The sequence below is a fragment of the Ischnura elegans genome, chromosome X, assembly GCF_921293095.1.
Source record: "Ischnura elegans chromosome X, ioIscEleg1.1, whole genome shotgun sequence".
Lineage (NCBI taxonomy): Eukaryota > Metazoa > Arthropoda > Insecta > Odonata > Coenagrionidae > Ischnura > Ischnura elegans.
Genome location: NC_060259.1, coordinates 102301019 through 102324583, shown reverse-complemented (window position 1 = coordinate 102324583; position 23565 = coordinate 102301019). Strand labels below are relative to the sequence as shown.

General features: G+C 37.4%; 1 protein-coding gene across 4 annotated transcripts in view; it reads left to right on the top strand.

Annotated features, from left to right (window-relative positions):
- LOC124171922 (cAMP-dependent protein kinase catalytic subunit 1) overlaps nucleotides 1-23565 on the top strand; it is a 349628-nt gene that overhangs the window by 277237 nt on the left and 48826 nt on the right. Inside the window, exon 1 of one of the 4 annotated variants that reach the window (XM_046551348.1) lies at nucleotides 21782-22242. The exons of 2 other annotated variants lie outside the window; for them this stretch is intronic. In XM_046551348.1, coding sequence (XP_046407304.1) covers nucleotides 22194-22242 — 49 coding nt within the window. In that variant the 5' untranslated portion in view covers nucleotides 21782-22193. Of the gene's footprint in view, nucleotides 1-21781; nucleotides 22243-23565 lie in introns of those variants that run through there. One more of the 4 variants, XM_046551349.1, reaches the window with a different exon arrangement.

Genomic DNA, 23565 nt, shown 5'->3' with positions numbered 1-23565 from the left:
GCACGTATCGTATGGATGAAGTCCTTTTGTTGTTGTTTACTCCCTTGTAAGTTGATTCCTCCCCGAAATTTCTAGTTGTCTCTCTGAACGAATGAATGCGCCAAAACTCCAATGGCACCACTAACTCCCTCATCGTATTATTTGAAAATAATGAGAGAATGGCGGAATGAGGACGATTTGTTTTCCATTGCAGGTAACTTGTCATTCCCTTTATTCCACCGAATTCATTTTGTGGATCGCGAGGTCTGGGTGAACGCCTCCATTCTAATGCACGTTGGATGAGCCAGAATCGCCGGCAGTGCGGGTAAAAATCTCCGACCGATACGCTGGTCGTACACTTGAAGCGATGGACGCATGGCCTCCGATACCTCTTTCCATTAATCCAAGAACGCTCATTCGACGCTGATGGCCATTGCAGCCATTTTTCTCGCATTGTCGGTTTCCTAAAATTGTATCCAAATATCTGTCCGTAATTGAAACATCTCTACTCATAATGATGGCTGCGAGGCAGTTGAAACACGTATTATTGTGTTTTGAAATTAGTATAAGTGTACGGTCCGACATGTTTGTGTATCTTTTCATCGTGGTGTTCTACGATATCTCTCGCGAAAAGTGGACTTCATTCTATGAGATGTAGGAGTTGTACCCTGGTATGATTCTTTCTGTGTAGCCCTGAGGAAAGAAATCATTAAATTACGAAACGTTGGCAAGGACTGATTTATTAAACACCACAACTGCCGACTTGCACTCGATTATTTAAATTGATATGTAAATGAAGTGGTCGAGAAGGAAGTTCTGATCGCGAGTTAAATTTTTATCATTCATAAAGCCTGGCGAAAGTACTTGCTGAAAATGTACGGTTTTAAAATCATTCTTTTCATATAAAGATTATCTTTTTATCGATGTTCTACCATTAATGTTACCCATTCATCGAGTTTTAGTGAAATGTGACCGCGGACGATTTTTCCTTGCAATCGAACTGTTGGGTTTAAACGTCTAACTATTGCTTTTTCTTGTAAAAGAGAGTGCCGATTCTTCTCTTTATCCCATTAATTATTTTCTTTCGGTCCTATCGGCCGCTCTTTACCACCGGATTTCACCAAAATTACTCCCAATCAAGGAGCCGTGTTAGTTTCCGAATAGAAGTGGTTTGCCAAATCTATTTCTGACTGTAAAATAGACTCGTTATCTGCTTTATTATTCAGAGTATTCCTTTCGGTATGTTAGTTTGAAGTAAATTATATGCGCGGCACACTTAAAAGCTTGTATCACATCAATTAAACTTAGGATATGATGACATGCAGTGTTTTCGTGGTCATGAAATTCAATTTCTCGTGTAAATGGTACTTCCTTCCATAAAACCAGCACCTTAAGCCACCCTGATATTCAAAAGTCTTTTCGTTTTTAAACAATGGCAGGGTAGGCACAAAAGTCACTGCAATGTTTGTGAAAAGAAAATGATTGAATTTTCCCGTCAGGAATACAGCAGACAGTGGTTAAAAGTAATTACTATGAAACGAATTTTAGGTAAAAGGCGACAAATGCGAGTGTGAACGAAATGGACTCAAGGCATCCAGACTCAATCGAGCCTTTGCTTTGAGTGAACAACGCATGGGTTTAAATCATAGCCAATTATGGCCAAGCTTTCAAAGACACGTAATATGTTATATATTTATTTACCAGGCTTCGCGGAGGCAGCGTTCTATGCTCAGGACACTTAAAAGTTTATATCACATCGATTTAACTTGTCAATTGAACGGATATGATGTCATGTAAGGTTTCCGAGATCATGAAGTTCAATTTAGTTCAAGTAAGAGAACGACATTATTTGGATTTGAAAACCCTTGACGACGCGGACGCACACGGCTTGAGGAATTTTCAACTCAAAATAATGTTGTTCCACCGGTCGAAGTAAAGTTTCCTCTGCCAGATATTATCAATAGGTGATTACTAACACCTATGAGGCTTCGGAAACGCTATAATTAGTTTCGGTGATAGAAACTCCGCATCCTGAAAAAAAATCCGCAGCGTTAATAAGTGTATAAAATGGAGAGCAATCGCCAAAACATGGCTTCACTTGTGTCATTCTCTTCCTGCCTTCCTCATTCACACATTTCATCCCACGCCCAGTTATTGCTTCTAGGAAAGAGACTCTATCCCGTACGCGAGGCTATATTTCCATATCGGGACTAGAGAGAAAGTTTTATAACTAATCGATGTATGATCTATGATATATTAGTTAATGAATATATGATAGAGTAATGAATTTTAGCTTGTTATAAGCAGATATTTCTCCTACATATCCACTCACTTACTGTCGTGGTTTACTTAGGTATTGGGGACCGGATTGAGGATTATCTGTTCCCTCTCAGAATATTGCGCGATTTTTCAATAAGAAATGAATATTGAATGGTTTCTTTTGAAGTCGAGAGGATGAGTTGTCTACCCTACCTATTATTCGGCTTTATCATTGTGTGTAAATTGAGAAACAGTTGATTAAAATATTCCTTATGTTTTTAATCACGCATTAATTTTGAAAAATTATTTTTTGTACCAGTATTCCAGGAGGACTTATTCCGCCTGTACTGAGTTCATGCGTGGCTGTGTGGTATTGCTGTTGGTAAAATGGTCCAGGTTTTGGATTGCTTCTTACTTCGGCATTTTCAATTTATTTCTTAGTTTACGGGACCAAATTGCACTCCATTAAATTACAGTGATGGTAGCTTGAAGTTGGAACGAAGAAATAGAAAATTTTTCCAATCCAACTAAAAGATATGCCTGCCGACCCATTTCCACCAATAAATGCCATTCTCAAGGTAAAACCATTATTTTAGTGCAAAATCCGGAAATGTACGCGTGCGAAGGTTTGAAATCATGGTTTGGGCTCAGCGTTGGAGTCGTTGAACATACTGGATCTAATAAAATCAACAAAAAATATAAGGTTGTGGAATAGTACTGTGTTTTTATTTAACCATGAATACTGGATCTAGTAGTAATTTAATTTGTCATCTAATAAAATGCTAAAAAATTACAATTGGCTGCAAAAAACTCAGCCCGGCTTGATTGGTTTATCTTTTTTGGTATTATTATTTCAATGATTTTTGACCGTATAATTCCTACTAGCTGTACTTCATATGCTGTCAGTCTATGAAGGATTTTTAAAATTTCGATTGCGTAAAATTTGAAGTACTCTCTCGAATACAATCCAATTTAAGTCTCAAGTGATATAAAGCATGTGCTCTTGCATATTCTGCTGTCTTAAACTTGCTGCCTTGGTATTAATTGCGCATACTGGTAGTTGCATCGACTGTGAATTTCTGAAATGTCAATTGTTGAGGTCAAACCTTTGATCATGCAGCATTGTTTATAGATGTTTCAAATTTCCGCTGATGACTGAGCGCAGTTGCGCTGAAAGCCCATTCGAATTTAAGGACATGTAGAGTGGTAATATAATAAGGTGAGAGTCAAGATTTCATTTCCTCAAAGAAAATGCAATTTAAATGACAAGCATGGTGAATTATGTATTCCAAATTACTTTTAGACCTGGCCTCTTAGGTGTGGCCGTTCAATGTTGAAAAACCTCGATTCCTATGCATGTCTCCCACTACAAATAACACCCATTATCCAATGAGGAGAACTATATATGCATTCAGTGGTGAAGGATGAATAATATTGCGTGCATATCACAGGCACAGGCTTGTTATGAACAGGGAAAGTGTGAAGGAATTAGATTGTGATAGTTTGATTTGGTTTGTTATTTTTTTATTTGCGATAGGCCATTTCAGTGATTCCTTAATTCTTTGATTCTAGTTTAAGAGTCAGAATCGAGTTCTTCAAAAAGTAAAACCAAACTTCTGAATAACTATGCTTCAATAGCTGAACTTATATTCAGTCACAGTTTCTAACAAAGCAATTTTTTTCATTTCTTGCTGCATGCTTAAACATTAAAAAATTGTAACATATCGACTTGGATCATTTTTTGATGGGATAGCGCTGTATTTTATTAACATTTCCGCATAGCAATGAGTAGATTTTATTTATGAAGAGTCTAAATTTTAGTTTTTGTTCCGAAGTTGATCAACTATTCTTAATTGGCATAGGTGCAGTATGCATAGGACTAAGAGAATGTTATTATTTTACAGAATAGTACTACTCTAAAGTGACATTCCTTCGATGATATAGCGATAGTGCAGCGGTATCGATGAGAAAGAATTTCGATCGAGAGAAAGGGTACAGATAAAATTTTATAATCTTTCTATTTCCAGTTAAATCCTTGGAAGGAAGCGTAGGTTTGATGTTACGCGATCGCATTCTCAGAAAGTGAGTTTGATAAGCACACAGCGGATAACGATGGCAAAAGTGACCTAGATGAGAAAGAAAAAAATTGAAGAAAGTGTTTTCTTAAGGTGACACATGAAGTATCTTGGAAGAAACTTTTATTCGAAAGTTTGTTTCTGTGGGTTGTATTGATTAGTAGATGGGAAGGAGATTTGCTTAGCTGTCTGGGACGGAGAAGGGGATTATTGAGAATCCTGAGTGGTATTAAGGGCATAAACAGATACTTCGTGTTGAAAAGGGGATTTAAGAATGGAAATGAGATTGAAACTTTTGGAAGAGTCTCTCAAGGCAGGGTAAATAAAAGTTGAGACATTTCTTCGAATTTTATTTAACTCCAAGAAATATTATTTACGCGGAAGAGAGCTCATGACAATCACTCAGTGGCGAAACAGATCGGAGATTTTTGTCGAAAGACGTGTCTCCCATTTATTTTTGTCCGTTTATTTGAAGAATCTTTGGAGGATTCAAAAAAGTGTCTTACTTTTGGCTGCCTGCAAATATGACAGGAAATCCTTTCACTATTTTCCTTCATAACATCTGAGACCACAAAATAAGGTGCATTCACCGTGTTCCAATGGCTCTAATTTTAGTTTTTTGTCTTCCTCGTAGTATTTTTCGCAATATTACTACACTCCTAATATCGATTTGAATATTTTATTCTGAAGCCATTGCTTTGTGAATAGAGCCGGATGGAATCTTCATATGAACATTTATTATTGAAGCGAAGATATTTTTATGCAAATCGATTGAAATCCTAATCAGAACAAAATATAGCAGCATCTTCTTTCCCCTTTAGTCATCAGATAACATATTTTTTAATATTTCATATCTAGTTCATAGTTTCCTCAATTAAAATAGGGCTAAAATCAAGCCATTCCATCTATTTGAATGTAATTGCTTGGCAAATACATAGTAAAAAGTTATCTGCGATGTCAAAGCAGCAGCTACAATATTTTACCGTTTTTATGCGCTACCCGTTTTTATGCGCCCATTAAAATGAAGATTCCATGTTGAGTAGTGAATGTTGTAGCAATATTTCAGGTGATTTATTCTTCTGGGAAATCGTGGACGGCATTGTTTCAGCTTCCAAGTTTGAGGCATTTTGAGAGTTATAATTGTTTTTATTTTGACTGGGACCTAATTCTAAACGTTTCATATTTCATATTTAGTTCATAGTTTCTCTATTTAAGATGGGGCTAAAATCAAGATGGGGCTTTCCTTTACAAGAAGTGAAATAATAATTCCCATTTTAAATCTTGCATTTGGCTGTCCGTGATGAATAATTTGTGCATTGTAATCTGACTAAAATGTAATCTATCGGAAACAATAAGAGTCGTAAAAAAATAAATGCTTCATATTTGCCATTTGTAATGTAACATTTTTGTGCTTCATATGATGATTGATTGTCCCTTAATTATGCGGGAAGGATTTTTGAAAAGTAATTTTCATCTAAAAATATTTGGTATCAATGGAAAATATTTGTATTCTTTTTTTTACCTCGATTTTACATGAAAATTATATTTAGTTGATTTCCTGCGTAGTAAGGACAATAATTGGAGAAATGGTACGAGTCGAAGAGTTGGATCCCGTATTTGCTCAAGGCTATGGATCGTATAACATCGAATCCCTTAGAATATACGGTTTAGGTGGAAATAATTTGAAATTTTATTCGGAGACAGGATTTAAAGTAAGATCTTTGTTAATCTTAATCGACTTTTTATCTCGACGCGTTTCTTAATGGATTAATTACCTTCAGGTTATCAGACTTACCAATTTCATAATTTAGGTATGCCTTGATAGAATGCTGCTACACATATATTGACGTTGAAATGCTCCGAGAGGAAGTCAAATGAGTGAAAAAGCTATAGGCTCTTCCTTCTACTTCAGTGCCCTAGAAACTCATCCGTGCTGGTAACCCCGCTCTCGTATATCGCTTCCACGCGAACTTAGGTTATCAATTCAGGAGAAAGGTAGGTACCCCAGGGAATCTTATAATATTTCTATTTCGGTTCAAAAGATGCCGAGTAATTGGCGATACAGAGTCACGAAAATGATATCGACGCAGCTGTAACGACATGCTCATTCTCGTGAGCACGCACACAATCAGGAGTTGGTTGCTACCCCTGGTAGTTTCCCTTGTAGTTGCCTGGGAAAGGGCCGGCAATATTCGGCCCGCAAAGTTATTAGCAATTATTTTTATCCGTTTGATAGGTATCTAAAGTATATTTACAGTCAATTGTATTGATTAAATGCCTTTACCTTTATACCAAAATACTTATTACCTTCATGTGTTACTGTGTCTCGAAAAAATTCAAGTGTACTCGTCCGACTTCGCCGTTCTAACATGATAATGTGAAAAGTTTGCCACCTGGGACTAGGGGAAAGTGGAAAATACCAAATGCTTTAGCGGCAATTAAAACTCATACTCAATAGAAAAACTTAAGTCTGTGGCACGAGGGGCAATATCGTACAATTTTTGCGGAAGGAAACATTTCGGGACGATAATTTAATGTTGGAAATACAACGAGCATATCAAATTATTTTGTGATTTTTTCTAATGATCTAACTAAATAATCATACAATAATCAAGCTTTCATAAAAAATAGCTGAGACATACGGGATGCATAAGTACCTGAGGGGTTAGAGCTCAGCGGAGACTAATTCACAGCACGCAACTGGATTTGAACTAAACCTTTGGGTAATACACACAGTATTTGACTTGATGTTGCACTAATGACCCACCGAACGTCTATCTTACGCTGTTCTTTCGCTGTTGCCTCCTCCTATGACAATGTATTTTAGAAATTGTTGTGCCGTGGCAGATTTCATTGCTAAAATTTTGAGATTTATTTAATTACAAGATATCATTCCCGGCTTATCCACACGGCAAGCAATCGCCCATTTTTAATGTTTCTTTTCTCAAAACGGAAATAACGAAAGCTTTTTCGGATCAATTAGCGCACATTTCTCTCTCTCGTCCCTAAATAAACAATTTCTTATGATTCCTGTAATTGCAGAATCTTTGACTTTTACTCATAAATATCCCTTATTCGTGAGCTTATTTGTGTGTGTAGAGATTGGTTTGTCATTGTGATCAGCGCCCTTTTTTTCGTTGCACATAAGTAACTAGCCAACAGATTTATCTTAAAACTACCTTTCTTCCACAAAATTTGTCACCTGCTCAGAAGCTGTCGGTACTTTTAGTGCATTAGGCATTACTAAATTTGGATTAAATATCATTGAATTATATTTTAAAACCTCCCAGTTACCTCACTGTGTAATTGATAGTCTTTTTATCAAGGTTATTTTTTCAAGGTAATGAAGGCATTTCACTCTATCATCGTGGACTTTAATATAGTTGAAACTTGTCACTATTCGCTTTTCATTTTAACATGTATAGGTATACTCTTCATAATGAGAAGACATTAGACGTTAAACTCTTGTGCGGATTTGTGAGGCTTAAAATATCAGTGGAAACTACGCGTCTCATTCTCTCAACGCGTCCCTCACAGCCCCGAGGACGATAACCGAGTCGGACATCGAAACGTCGCGTCGCGTCGGCACTTATGGAGTTCCTGACCCGGTGGCGATTCCGAGAACTCTTCACTAAATACGCGTCTCATCTTCAGATTATCGTAGATTTAATACAATTAATAATAGGGCTGTATTACCACTGAGCAAGATAAGTGTGGGTATTTCAAATATATGCTCAATAAATTAAACTACCATTCATTATAGCTCTAATTAGTTCATTTTATTTGATTTATATGGATCACACTTACTTTATTATTTCTATGTTTGGGATTGCATGTGTATAGGGTATCGAATATTTACGTGATGAAAACCCCTTAAGGGATTTCTTCTTATCCAACCACTCCTGACTGGAAAAGCGATAATTCCCGAGTAATACATGATCATAATTTATTTTATGATTAGCTACTTGCTTATATCGGTATGCATCTCGTCATTTGGTAATACAGCCCTTGTACATAAGTGGCAATTTACCAATTATCCTCATATATAGATTGTGCGTGATATTGAGACAACTACATAGCAAACATGGACAGCTAAAGTTTGAAACGATACTTAAGGATTTATTTTGTATGGCCTACAAACCTTTTGAACATCGATTTCCTTTGTGGATGGGATGACTAAATTCGAAAGGATGGTTCTATTAAGGTTATTCTATTTCTATTAGGGTTCTATTAGTACGAAAGGATGTTATTATGATGATTAAATATTCATGAAATATTTATACTTCATCGGTGTTAAGAGATCGCGCTAATATGGTAAAAAAGTTCCTATTTTAATAAATTATAATATTTGTATAATAACTGGGTAGTGATATTTTTTATTTCCTTGACTATTCATCCTCAATCATCCTCACTCATGGTGATAAATGTCTTTTTGTGGTGTCGTCCGTCGGAGGAATCGATACTTTCACGCTTAGGCACATGATATATAGGACGGAATCGTTAGAGGCGCGGATATTGCTCAATTCTCCAGTGGGACACTAAATGTGCTCTCACTCACCGCGCATATAAATGGGTTTTGAAAAGTCGCCACTCGCGACGCTGACGGTAGAGTGATCCGAATTGCACGGGGAAATACAATGAGTAGAACTGCTAGCCGAAATGTAGTACAGTAGATTCCGTTTAATGGGTCCACCGGTTACTTGGGGCAGCCGCTTAATGGGGAACTTGCATGAATTTTTTTTATTTCACAGGCGGACAGAAAATTATTTTCTGAATACAACAAAGAAAACCGCATGTTTATCTGAGTTTTCCTTCGCGAGATATTTAATGATAAATATTACGAATTTTAAAGCGCGGGAAAAACTACCTCACCCCCCAAGCCACTGCCGACGAAGCCTCGATGACGTCAAAGGTGCCTAAACATCACGCGAAGCTATTGTTGTGATTGTTTGTAATAGTTGCCAGCAGTTGTGAGAGCTTCGTTTGTTAGACGTGTTGATTATTTTATATTTAAAGATAAATATCCGACGATAGAGGCTTGGAAGCCCTCATATTTTGCATTATTTATAATATTAATATCTGAGTACGGGCATAAAATATAAAACTGGAGCAGTTAAACCAAAAATTATATAATACCTAAATAACATCGTTGTAGGAGTCTGAGCCACGGCCATTGGAAGGGGGATACGTTAATTGTAAGTTGATGTTATCGACGGAATATCATTCATTTAAGTATGCAATTAGAACGATTTTGATGTTTACTGATGTCCGCTTAGCTTTTATATACAATAACTTCATCCGTTTATTCGTAGGTACCGGAGAATTCGTCGTTTAGGACTGTCTGTGCTTGTATTATGGGGTGAATTCCAGTCAATGCAACTTTTGCTCGCTGATTGGAGACATCTAGGAACATTTTTGTGCCAAAATAGTGTTACTTTCAACGTGACGTCACCCGTTAAGCTACTGCTAATAATCACAGTGACAGTGGTTGTAATGCACAAAGTTTGACAAGGTTGAAAATATCGGCCAAGAGTTATCAGTGTTCCATCGTGATTGAATTGTAAAAAGTGCTATTACGCTATCGATAAATGTCTAACAGTAGTGTAAAACTTGTCAGTGGCGTGCTAATCTCCGTTGTTCACCGTAGATATGACATTTCACGATCACGCTATTGAAATAAAAACTGTGTGAAGTTTGTTATTCCATTATTTCAACGAGTAGTAGTGAGAAATGTCACCTGTGTCACTTGTGTGGGCTAATTTAAGGGTTTAAATCAGTGAATAAATAGTTGTATTCATCATAACGAGTTCTGTTATTGTAAGTTGTACGTGATGAATATAAGAATGTGACAGTGACATCCAGTTTTTGATAAGAGTATTTGCCTATTTCCCGCTATATTTTTATGGTATATGCTAGTATATTGTATATGGATTTACCTATATTATTGAAATAGGTTGTAGCTTGTGTGTGTGTTGGCAGCGGAACCGATCGCGATCTCACATGTGGATTGTGTGCAGACTGTTTTGCTATGAATTCGTACCCATGGCCATGTTCGTACCGTAGGACGGGTAGGACTACCTTCTCCGCTAATCCGGCGTTGCCAAATTCAACAGCACAGCTTACTCTAATGTCAACAGCACAGCTTACGATCGTTATCCTCCAGTATTACAAGTTTCTTTTACAACTCGATTTGCCGCCAACGTATAGCAATAATTTGTCTTAACAAATTCCATGAGGGTCATGGCATCAATTTTTGGTGTCCTAAAAAAAAGGCTGGTGTCCTAACATCCCATGCCACACGCCTTATAGGCGGCTTGCGGGGTATTATGTAGACGTAGATGAATTTCAGGTGTACTAGTCGAACGAGTGGCAACGTTATCATCCATTTTTCTGATAACTAAAACACACGAAGTGAAACGCTTGTACTTCATAATCCCGATGCCGCATTATTAATATCCCAAGTAATAATCTAGGCACAATAGCAATAGGAAAACTTGCCCAAGAATAACAGAACAAAATAAAGTGACGATGAGCGGCTAAATACTCCCTCAAAACAAATTTTACACCAAGCGCTCAGCGTATTTCCCTACTCCCCACGGTTGTTTAGGCACCTATGACGTCACGCCAGGCCTCGGCAACGCTCGGGTGTCTTCGCGCAGTGGTCGGCTCAGAGAAATTTTTCTCGATTTTAAATGCAATTTTTTTATTTCTTTTGATGTTGAATGGAGAAACTGAAGGTATTTTTGCGAGCTAATGTATCCATTTGACTTATTCAAAATTGTTTTTAGAGCAATCTACGACCCATGCAAGTTCCTCATTGGGGGAGATCTTGAAGAACAGAACCCAATAGAGGAATATCCCAGAGTATTTTCCGCTTAATTGGGACAGCATGCCGCTTTATTGGGCCATGAGTCGGCGACATAGACTCTATACTCGCGACGAAATTAAAATTTTTTGTTTTCAGAATACTATTGCTTTATATTTTCCTCCTTTGATTTACTCTTATTTTTCACAATTGTTCCTATTTTTGCCCTATTTTGAAAGCTCTTGTTGTTATACTATCCGCAAGAGGATTGGACTTTTCTTTAATAGGACTAAGTAAAAGATATTCATTCAGCGTCGCCCGAGGCTGTGAAAAATATTTCTAGCAAAAATGTTATAATTCTTAAAAATGATAATAAAATAACTAAACTCGACGATTTATTAGTCAAATTAATATTTTAATAAACTTATGTTGCATTACAAACATGCTTTAGTCTTCTTTCTATCATTTCAACGTTTGTTTATGCACATATACAGGATAGTTCGCCTAATTGGGGCAGCCGCTTAATTCTACATCTACATCTCCAACTACATAATACCCCGCAAGCCGCCTAAAAGGCGTGTGGCAGGGGGTGTTAGGACACCAGCCGTTTACAGCCCAAAAAAAATGAAGTGCTCTAACGAGGTTGGGACAAGCGTTTATTAAAGTCCTTTATGGTTCGGGGGAAAAACGAATTCCCATATCTATCCGTTCGGCAAAACATCTCTCTTAATTTATCGCTTCTATCGGACCTGGAAATATAGTGTGGCTCTAATATTACGTGTCGCTCTTAAAGATATCCATTCTCAATTGTTCAAACAATCTAAGCCTAGCGCGCAGCCTCCGAGTCTCCAATGGCTCCCAGCCTAATTCGCTTATCATCTGGGTAACACTGTCTGTACGCCCGTAGCCGTTTTTGACGAAACGCGCAGCCTTCCTTTGTATTTTATTCAGTTCGCGGATTAAGTCTTTCTGCGCCGGATCCCATACGCTCGCTGCATATTCAAGGTGCGGTCGGACTAGTACGAAATAGCACCTTTCTTTTACTTTCTCATCCGAAAATCTTCCCACAATACGCTTGAAGAATCCTAATTTCTTCAGGGCAATGCCGCAAATATTCCTTAAATGTGTTCCCCACGAGAGGTTCGGGGTTAACGTTACTCCCAGGTACTTCACTTCGTCTATTGCCTTTATGTTAATACCATCCACATCATAAACATAGTCAAAGTTGGACGAACTCCGCAAGAAATATACCGACATTCTTGGATCCACAAATGAACGCCGTTTAAATCCGATGAGAGAATTTCATAGTCAGAAGGATCACTAATTTCGCGATAGATGACAGCGTCGTCAGCAAATCAGCAGTATTTTACTGCTTATTCGGGAGCAGAAGTCATTAATGCATATAATGAACAACAGGGGGCCGATTACGCTTCCTTGTGGAACACCTGATGTAACTTTTTCAACATCAGAGCTAATTCCGTCAAAAACTACTTTTTGTTTACGATCTCTGATAAAGTCGCGTATCCAGTTTACAACTGTTTCGTTTAGTCCGCATGACTTTAATTTGTATAAAAGTTTGTTGTGAGGTACAGTGTCGAAAGCTTTCTTAAAATCTAGAAATAGTGCGTCAACTTGTCTTTTCGATTCACCAGATTTTATAACGTCGTGAAGAAAGAGGGCGAGCTGTGTTTCGCATGATCTATTTTTTCGGAATCCGTGCTGACAATCATGGAGGAAGTTACGTCTGTCTAAGAAAGTCATGATATTGCTAAAATCGATGTTAAAAAATCGGACGGTAGTTGCCTGGGTCATGTCTGTTTCCCTTTTTGAATATGGATGTAACGCTTGCAATTTTCCAGTCTAGCGGTAACTTCCCGTCGGAGAGTGACTTCTTGAATATGATCTCTAAGAAAGGTGCGATCTGTGGAGCTAACTCCTTGAGGACACGCGCGGGTATTCCCTCCGGACCCGGAGATTTACTGGCAAAGTGCACAAGTCCTGATATGTCCCAATTAACCGGAATCCACTGTAGTATACTATAACTGCAGTGTTTGGATGTCTATGAACCAGTTTAAACATACCTACCCAGGGCCAATTCAAATTCGAAGAATTCCGCCAGGAATGATAAGGCCAACAAAAGCGGTCATCATAGTTTCAGCTGTATTTTTATTTGGCAACTGTGCTCAGGGACAAATTATAAATAGGCTTGTAGTATAAAATTAAGTCTTATATATAATGCCACAAAAAAGACAAAATTGCGCTTCTGCCAAATGCTAACTTAAGGTGAGCAAAAAATCAAACTATGCAATCCATCACATAATGAAAAAACTAAATATTTCCACAAATAATTTTAGAGTTCATCAGTAACTCAGTGTAATTGACGAATTTACGGATTGGACATTTGACTGTAATGTACAGATAAAGAAAAAGTCCGCTAAGGTTTATATTATCTATATGCGTATCCAAGCGTCATGTCATCTTTTGTCTACAAAACTATAAAAAATAACTCTGTGTCAAAATTGGATATAATCGCTATTGGGAAAATGGAGTGATTAAAAAAGTATCACTCATTTAAGTAAACGTAACTGGCCAAACTTTGGTCAAATAAATTTTTTTCATAGCAGCGTGCCTAGGCAGCTTTGAGAAATTGATGACAAAATGATGTATTATTTTTGGCATTTAAGTGGTACCTAAACTTTTATCTAAATTAAGTATCACTTAGTGATACCTATTATAGATCTAAATGATATCATTGGCAAAATAAAACTTCTTTGATAATTTTTTTCTCATTTTAGACGCATAAAAGATATCACCATGATATCACCAGTGATACCAATGCCAAAATGTATCACAAGTGATATCTTTTCGGTAGTAAATTATATTAAAAAGATTTCACTATGCTGCTTAGGTACACGAAATTCGTCATCCTTCTAATATTCTAGCTGTTAGCTTTCATACACGTCTCAAGTAAATGAGTTCCTGTGGAATTCATTCAGAAGAAGAAACAAATTAGAATGACTTTATTGAATATTTATATTTAAATATTTAGTTACACCCTCTAGGACTTTTAAACGCCCGTATTTTGGCTTCTTATTAATAACTTGGAAAAAATTAAGGCATTGAATTCATGTTACTGGCATGTATTGGATCAACATTTTGAATTTGCATTATTGATATTGAATGAAATCACGTGCAATGGACACGATCAGTGGCATTGGTCTTATTTAAAACTCCATGTGCTTCAATTACCCGAAACACAATGGCTTCAGAAAATTTTTTTTGTCAAGTCTCTTAACTATGGAGTACATTTTATTCTAGACGGCTATATATATCTTGAATATCCATCTATAAATATCCAAGAGTAGCTGATAAAATTGTCCTGCCCCAAAAAAGGCCTCACTGCGGCAGGAGAATGATATTTAATAATGCATTGCATTACATCAAGGGTAGGTAATCCAGGTCTCATTGATTGTTGGCCATGATCTGGACAACACCGTTCGAATGCCAGCAACAGTGACTGGTATTACTGGCGCTCAGCCTGTATGGACAACAGTGGCGCCTGGGGCCTTAGGTGGCCCGACCCGACTCAAAAATTCGTTATGGGGGGGAAGAAATGATGTGCCAGGCTTTTCGATTTTCCCCGGAGTGTCGTGTTATCGAGAGTCGAGTTTTCAGGGTTGTTATGTTGATCATATGACTCTTCTAAAATGCTTAAAATAACTTTAAAACTCACTATTTATAAAATTTCCCGGGACAAGACCCCAGTATGGGGTCTACAAAACCACCCCAATATTTTTTATAAGTCCGCAGCTCTGATGGATAAAGGATTCTATATTGACCTTAGCATGGACTATTAAATCGTGTCGTCTTTTATCGCTTGTCATGTATTTATTTTTTCCAAATCAGCCTTATCTCAGAGAATTGAGCCTAAGTCAAGTAATTTTTCCATTCCCTCTAGCAAATTTCCTAGTATTATAATTAGCTTAAATGGTGACATTAGGCATGAAATTGATTATTTCTCTTCTCATTTCGATAATATAATAATATTGATCCTGAAACTGAACTGATATTAAAAGTTCTAAAATCACTCCATTAATCTAATCATAGATTTACGGGATTACATTAGACAAATTTAAGCTCTTGCCTTCGAGAAACGGGCTAACTTAAAAGCGATCGAAATACCTTTCCCACCTCGCTTTCAGTTTTCCGGCAAAACATAGGGTGCATATAAGTGGTGTCCTTAGTCTATGCTGTTTGGAAATTTCGTAGACGCGTTATTACTCTAAGAAAGACAATAGTTTTAGACTATTTCAAAAGCATCTGAAAGGTACCAAGAAGTATCCCCGAGATCGGTTTTAGATTGAGTCTGTAAGAACTAATCCTGAGATGAAGGTCGGGTCTGGAACTTTTTTCTGGGGTGGCACAATGGCCTCACCGGCAAATGGTCTTCTTATATTTGAGAATGAAAACAACATGCAACGATTACTATGCGAAATATTCTCTTTATTTTAATATGAAAGTTATCAATTTTAAATTAAATGGTTAAGGCTCCGCAATGGGCAACAAAACGAATGTGATGATGACCGCATTAAAAATCTTGTCTATTTTTCGTGCCCCACCCACCAAATCCGCCTTTGGCTGAGATTCGAATAAAGCCTGAGGAAACGGGAAATATTCGATCGAGTTTATCATCTGTCCATCAAAACATTTTCATATAAGCTGGGCTTTATTGTCAGCAATTATTGTGAACACAAAACCAAGTAGCATTCAATGCTTAGCGGATATCTATGCCAGGCTGCAAATATCCATAGGCGGTAAAACTCCAAAAAATATATTTTATAGATCTTGTGTCACGAATATCCATTCTTGGCCATTGTATGGATATCAATTTATGGTTGGCAGTGGATATTTGCATGTATTGCTTCCATATCCACATCTAACCTAGAATTAAGAGTTCATTGAAATCAAGCAGAAATTAAAAATATCTGTATTTGAATTGTGTGAGATATCTTGTGTTTGGAAAGGAGTCCTTTTTTGAAGAATGCAAAATTCGAAGAAGGGCCTTATTAATACCTCCTTCAGATATATCTGTAGTTAAAATACGTATTTTTTAATTATTGAGAAGATTCATCAGTTTATCTATTTATTCGAGCATATCTATTCCTGTGTTAATTTTACTATGGTATCGGTATGGCATGAAATATACAAATTTGCATAGCGCTCCTGAGCATGACTTCTTCTAGTAAATTTGAATTCTATTAGGATCGTGCGGTTTCAACGCTTATCAACACTCAATGTTTGCTGTTGTTTATAGGTGTGGAAATTTTGCGGAAAAAGTTGGCAAGTGGTTTATGTTGTGTGTAAGTACATTTTATTTGTGTACAAGTCGTGAGAATTCCTTTGAATTCGATTTATTTGGGAAGTTAAGAAACTTCAGAGTGTCACTAAGATGATTTCGCTCAGGTATTTTTCTCTTCGTGTAAGTACTTAAAAAAATATTTATCTTTAACTAGTGCTTTAAAGTTTTCAAAACATTGGTTACGATTACAGAATTATAGATTTTTCATAACCTTATCACAAGAAAATTATGGCAAAGAACTTCTGCATGGTGCTTTAAAGAATTCTGTGTGACTCAGCATAAACTGCTACAGGATTCCCTAGATTATTTAAGGAAATTCCTTAAAGCTATGTTGGAATTCCTTAAAAAAGTGTTTCAAAACTTCAAGGAGCTTGTGTACTAAAGTCTTCGGAATTCTATAGAAAAAGTTTCAAGAAATATCCACTGACTTTTCGGGCAGGGCAGGTAACTGAAAGGTTGATGTGACGAATAGTTCATTAGTTTCGCGCCCCTTTCTATCAATTGTTTTAGCTCTTTTCACGCCATAGTCGGATATGGGAAGTTGTGAAATTTTTATTTTGACATGTCTCTATTTGGCGTAATTGCATATGATTATTCCGTTACCAATTACGATAAAACATTGGGCTAGTCTATTCTGCGCGGAGTCAACGCAGACCGGCTAATCAGGTAGAAGCTAATATGTGGGAGAAGAAAAGCAAGTCAATTTGTATCATTTTAACCAAGATCAGAGTCATACGTAGTACATAGGTTTCCTGTGTTCTGACTCTTAAGTCTTGCAAATATTTGCATTTGACGTTGAAACCATAATAATTAAATATTATTTAGTTATAGGTATTATGAAATAACTGTAAAGTAAAAAAAAATATATATTAAAAAAGTTATCAACTTTACACAATTTTCTCTACTTCAACGTGAACAAATGTTTATAAGTTACGCTATCATATTACTTGTACGGAAATGTACATGGGAATGACAGAGGATTATACTCTTCGTTTCAGCAGTATTGCTGTGTGTATCATTTATTCTCTGCGGAAGAAGCATACTCTCATGATTAGCCCTTATCCAAATCGCACCTCAAATTTCTAACGTAACCGGGCAGGCAGGTCCCATTGGACCCTCCTGGCCCATTTTTTTCTTTTCGTTCACGTTGTTTAATCTGTCTGTGTAAATATCATTCGGTTTTGTCAAATAATGCCAAATTATACAAAATCAATGCTTTAAAATACATTAATGGTCATCAATTAAATATTTACATGTCAATTAGTAACAAAAATTTGTTGTCTGAAATAATAATGATTCACTCTTCATAAAAATGACTTCTGGTGGAAATAATTAAAATTCAGAATCAATTAACATAAGAGATACAATTTATTAATATTTACTTGTGATACAAGTCAATGTAACTACATCAAAACTTATTGTTAGGGGTAAAAATTCATCAAAAAGCCTAGGCTGGGATAACCCTCAAAGCTCGTTGCACTTATTACACACGCGTTTCCCGTCACTATTTTCATTGCACACCGATCGCTCACAATTGTTACACATTTATTTTTGCTTATGATCTTTTGAATATGGCATATAGAATATCTCTTTTTTGTTACATAATAATTTGATAAATGTGTTGGCTCAAAAATGCCATCATCAAAAATGTCCTTTGCCATAATTATGTTGCAAGACAAACCCACGTTTTATCATCTTTCAATGTGGACCTGAACCAGATTCTTGGATACACATTGAATAAATATAAGTCTCCTTGAATAGCGGTTACCAGCATTTCAATTTGAATCAGTATAATCATCCACACCGCATACCGACCAACGTTTCATCTTGGATAAAGATGACACTTACAGGGGCGAATCCAGGATTTCTTTCTGGGGGGGGGGCACAAGCAAGGCCGTATCCAGGATTTTGTTCTGGGGGGGCACAAGGATACCTCTTAATACAAAACGAACGCAATGATAAGGGGACTGCATTAAAAATCTTGCATATTTTTATGGGTCCGGGGGGGGGGGGGGGACGTGCCCCCGTGCCCCCCCCCCCCTGGATCCGCCTATGGATACTAACGCACCATTTTCGGTGAAACCAAACAATGAAGAAATAAATGCAGGATTTTTATTGGCTTTTCATTCTTACAGTTCCAGTAAGAATAAGACCATTGTTCAGAAGGCTGTATGCAAACTCCATATCAGTGAAATAATGGGCACACTTCATATTTCTGATCGTCTTTTGGAATGGCTCAGTTAGGTGCTTGCCAACTATTCGACCCAAACCAAGCAATGCTCTTCATGTCAATGTCATATTTATTGGAAATCTCCTCTTCCATTGGCTCGTTATCCAAGTCATCGTCACTCGTTTCTCCGATGTTCAGTATGTCATTTTGAGACAAAAGGTTTTGTCCAGGCATGATGTAAGAACTAAAAAAATACTTTAGTTCGTAGAAATTCTCTAAAAATACAAATTACTTCCTACCTGATCGAGCTTATCTGTGCCATTAACCATTCTACTTCACGAAGGTGAAGTAGAATGGTTAATATTTGCCGTCACTTCGATAGCTGTGCTACTTTTACGCAAAGGGAATAACACATTGAGGCGGAAGTTCCGTATAGAAGCCAATATTATCGGAATCAGTTATGTGCAACAGTTTATATGCCTTCAAGTGCGTTGCTCAGCAACACTCAATTCTTTTTGTTATGTATGCCATAGTTTATATGGGAACGGAGCAGGGACGCCGACTTACAAAAAATATTGGGGGGGCCAAACGGCGGACCTTGCCCCGGAAAATTTTATAAGTAGTGAGTTTTAAGTTTTTTAAGCATTTTAGAAGTCATATTATCAACTTTAGAACCTTGATAACTCGAATCTCGATATCTGAACACTCCGGGGAAGATCGACAAGCATGACACATTTTTTCCTCACCCCTATAACGAATTTTTGAGGGGGCTCGGGCCCCCCCAAGCCTCATGGAGTCGGCGCCACTGGAAAGGAGGATGGAGGGGAGGGATGCAGAGGTGAAAGGTGGTGGTGAGATTGGCAGGGGGTGCAGAAGAAGAAGAAAACAGGGAAGGATGGACAGTATCAGGGTGTTAGGTTTGTGAAATACTGGTGGAGGATTTTTAGACGAGTGATTATGAAGCGGAATGTTCAAATTCGAATCGTCATTTTATGCATGCTTTCTGGATGGCAGGAGATATGCCTTCTTTGATCCCTAATGTCCTAGAATGGACGCTGCAAAGAAATTCTGAGGATCAATGAGTTTTTAGGAAACACCTGGCTCGTTTTCAGTGACCATTCTCTAGGGGTTACCTGGTGACTCGACCCTAATGAGGGAAAATTTCTCCTTGCATATGCCCTTCTGCGGCCGCCCAAGGACGATAAAAATAAGGGAAAGAATGAAAATACCGTTCCCATCCTTCGTTTATTGGTGCAGCTAATGATGTTTGTTCGTATTGTTCATTCATCACCCACCTAGTCCCCTACACCAATTGAATTTTTCAACCTTAATAGCTAAAATAAACCCCGTGATTGAAACTCACTCTAACTGGATAAATGTGCGCGTAAGCATCCAACTGCAGAGTGTTGCATAACTGGTGAACGCTCACCTCTTGCCACACGCAATCACGTTAGCTCGCAAGGGGTCATGTAAATGTGTATCAGAAAATTCCAAACTAATACTTGTAAAATGACAACATTTTACGATTTATATTAACCCTCAAATGAAGTGCAATTGATGGCGTGCGTGAAGGGTCCATCGGACCCAGCTTGCCCGGTTACGGAGGAAATTTTTTAATCTACCATAAACATTAAAGCAATATTTTTAAAAACATTTTTCTTATGAAATTTTTTTGTATGAACGAATTCATTGAATTTCACCGCAGAGTAATATTTTGTTCACATGTTATAACTTGAAATAAAGGCTCTAGGGCCCGTTGGACCCTCTTTGGCCGGATAAGGGTTAAAATTAAATTACGTGCCACCTTATGCTAATTGCAAGGTAAAAATGCTGACGGTTGAAGGCCATATCCTAAAATATAATAAATTCCTTTTGAACTGTATCTGTATTTAGACATTATATCTGATGGAGAAAAACTTTTCTGTTACTTTTTCATAAAAATTTGGTTATAATTAATGTGGGCTCTATTGGAAGCTACTTAGATAAGGCCGACATAGGCCCAATGTAGTTTTGCTGCTTACAAGGAAATTAGTCCCTATGTGGGAAAAGAGCATTGAGAGGCCTTCCTTGAAACTACGTATTTTGGAAAATGAATTGAAGGATCATTAAAGCTGTACCTTTTATGGTGAATGGGAACTTTAAGGAAGCATCCTCAAGGGTTGGGGGTGCGAATGGTGGGAGGGCACCAAGAGCGCCAACGCCTCGACCTCCTTCACACCTTCAATGGAAAATACAGCATTGGCAAAGCGGTTGCAATGGGAGGACATTCCCATACTGTAAATTTTATTTTTTTAGTGTAGAGAAACATAACGAATTTTTTTGTTACCATTCTTGGTAGGATACCGTTGGTTCGTATTGATTTTCCTAATTCTTTAAGAAAGAATTGTAGAGGGACATTTTTGCTCAGTTTTCTATATTATATTGAAGTGAGTCCATATTTTTAATTTAGGCGCGTGTAATGTGTTTGTAAACAAAACAGCGACTGGTTTTATAAAAAAAGCGCGTGGGCGTAGCCATTGGGGGGCAGAGGGGGCCAACTGCCCCCCTAGAAGCGAAAATAAATTTAGTTCAAAACAAAAGTTATGATCAAAATTTTCCTTTTGAAGAAAAATTATATTGGTATAAGACATGTAACTAAAATAAAAATCATTATTTTTTTCAAGAAAAATATTATAAAAACTAAAAATTTGATGTCATAATTTCCTTTAAAATTTGGTTTCATTAACCTTTTCTGTGCAAAAAAGTTACAACTTGAACGACCAAGGCTAGTTTTGCCCCCCCCCTCTAGTTTTAGTCTGGGTACGCCCATGAAAAAGCGAACAATGACTACGGTCAGTCGTGGGCTGCAGTCACGAATATAAGTACATCAGTCCCTTTGGCTGCAGTAGCCGCAGTAGCTCCAACGGAAGAAAACGTCATCAATTAAGTGACGTCATTGTTTACTGCGCGGTACTGCCAGCAGATTTTGGAACGCTTTGGCAGTACTGCGAGTGCTGCCAGTGAATTTCGGTGCGCCCCCCAGAACTACCCTTCGGTTGATAGACATAGGTTTCCATCTAGCGGAGATACGTGAAACCGCTTCACCGGGTGTATGTGTGTGTATATATACATATATATATATATTGGCTTCACCCCGGCTGGCTTCACTTGAGTTCCCCACAGACATCGCTGTTCTCAGAGATCCGAGTGAGAGCTGGGTTACGCGTTGTGGTAGCCATTTTGGCACATCGTTCATCGCGGAATTTATATAGAAGCAGTGATATTGTGATCTATTTTGTTAAGAAACAGTAGAGGATTTGTATGTTCGCGTACGTATGGAATGCGGACTAAGCATAGGAAGGACGGGACATGTTATCAACATATTTATACTGAAGTTCGATGTGGTAGGTGGAAGTATAGTCATTCACCGCTTCTTCACTCCTAACTACAACAAATAATTGAAGTGGTGCGCCTTCATGTAGTGAAATAAGAGTAAATTTATTTCTGCACCTCTGTCTCCTGTGCCTCATTGTGATCGCGGAAAGTTAATTTGTTACTTGTGTAACCATGGGAAATACCACCACTACCAACAAGAAGGCTGATTCTGCTGAGAGTGGTAAGATAATTGTTTATTAAAGTCAGTCCTACAACCTAATAATGTGAAGAACTAGGAACTAATCTCTAATTTTGCCCTTCTATTTATTTTTGTGGTACAAAATAATGAATCCGTCAGTGAGTCAGCTGTTAAGACGATTGTTTGTATAGTAATCTTACCTGATAACGATTTTGTTGACTGTCCTGTCCTTGCTCAGATGTTTGTCATGTTAGGCGTTATGTCAGTACTACTCCGAGTGCCTTACATGAAAAATATCAGTTTAATGAAATACTGTACATAACTTATTTGAGCAATTTAGGTTGGAAAAGCAACTTAGCGACCGCAGCGACATCATTCGTTTGTTATGTAAAACTGAAAACGTTTTGTTTTCAGATAAACATGGAATTTAATGTAGTTATTGTATATTATTACTTTCATTTCCACTTTTGCAGCGTCAGTACTTGCACTTTTCATTCTTTTACGTGTTAATTATAGGGAATCTAACCGTGCCACAATGGCACCCCTGTGTATTACAGCACCATTTCGCTAACATTAAGGGGGGTGGAGTTGGGATCGTAGTGGACGTAAATTTTGTCCCTATTACTTACTCCACCGATTCTTCTAAAATTTTCCAAATATGGCGTCCTCAACAGTCTCAAATCTTTAGGATTTAGCGATTTTTCCAAAGCTCGTTCATTCAGTAAGACCCTTCACCGGGTGAATTTCTCTCGTAGTCAATATACGCATTTCTTTTACTATCATGTGTTGTTATAGCCATTTACACAATTATCTCAAGTTTCTAAAATTTATGTCATCATTTAGACGTTATTTTATTTTGCTGTATCTATATTTTATGCCGAATTATTAATATCAAGTTGGGCTATTATTAGACGGAAATAGTGCCCTAACTTGGTCGTCTTTTTGGACTATTTATTGCTTATGTTGTGTAATCCTCCAATCATGATGTAAACATTGACTGCTTGTCCCAAATGAGATACTATTATTGCTAGGCTCTTGGTGTCAAATCCAATACCTTTAAGGATTGTACCAGATAATGACGCGAGTGCGGTTATATTATCACCAACGTTATGGTTACGGGTTGGATTTAATGGCTTTGATATCAGGATATCGTGTTAGGACGTTGCTAAAGATGTTATTGTATAGGCTGAAGAGATACGAGGGAATGCATCTTTTATTGAATTTGAGCTACAGAATGGCTTTCGTGCGTACGCTACCTAATTTTATAATGATTTGAGGGTTTAACTTAAATAACGACATTCGTCATTGTGGTGGGAAGGTAGCATATTTTTTAAATCTTACTATATATAAGGAACTGTAGTTGCC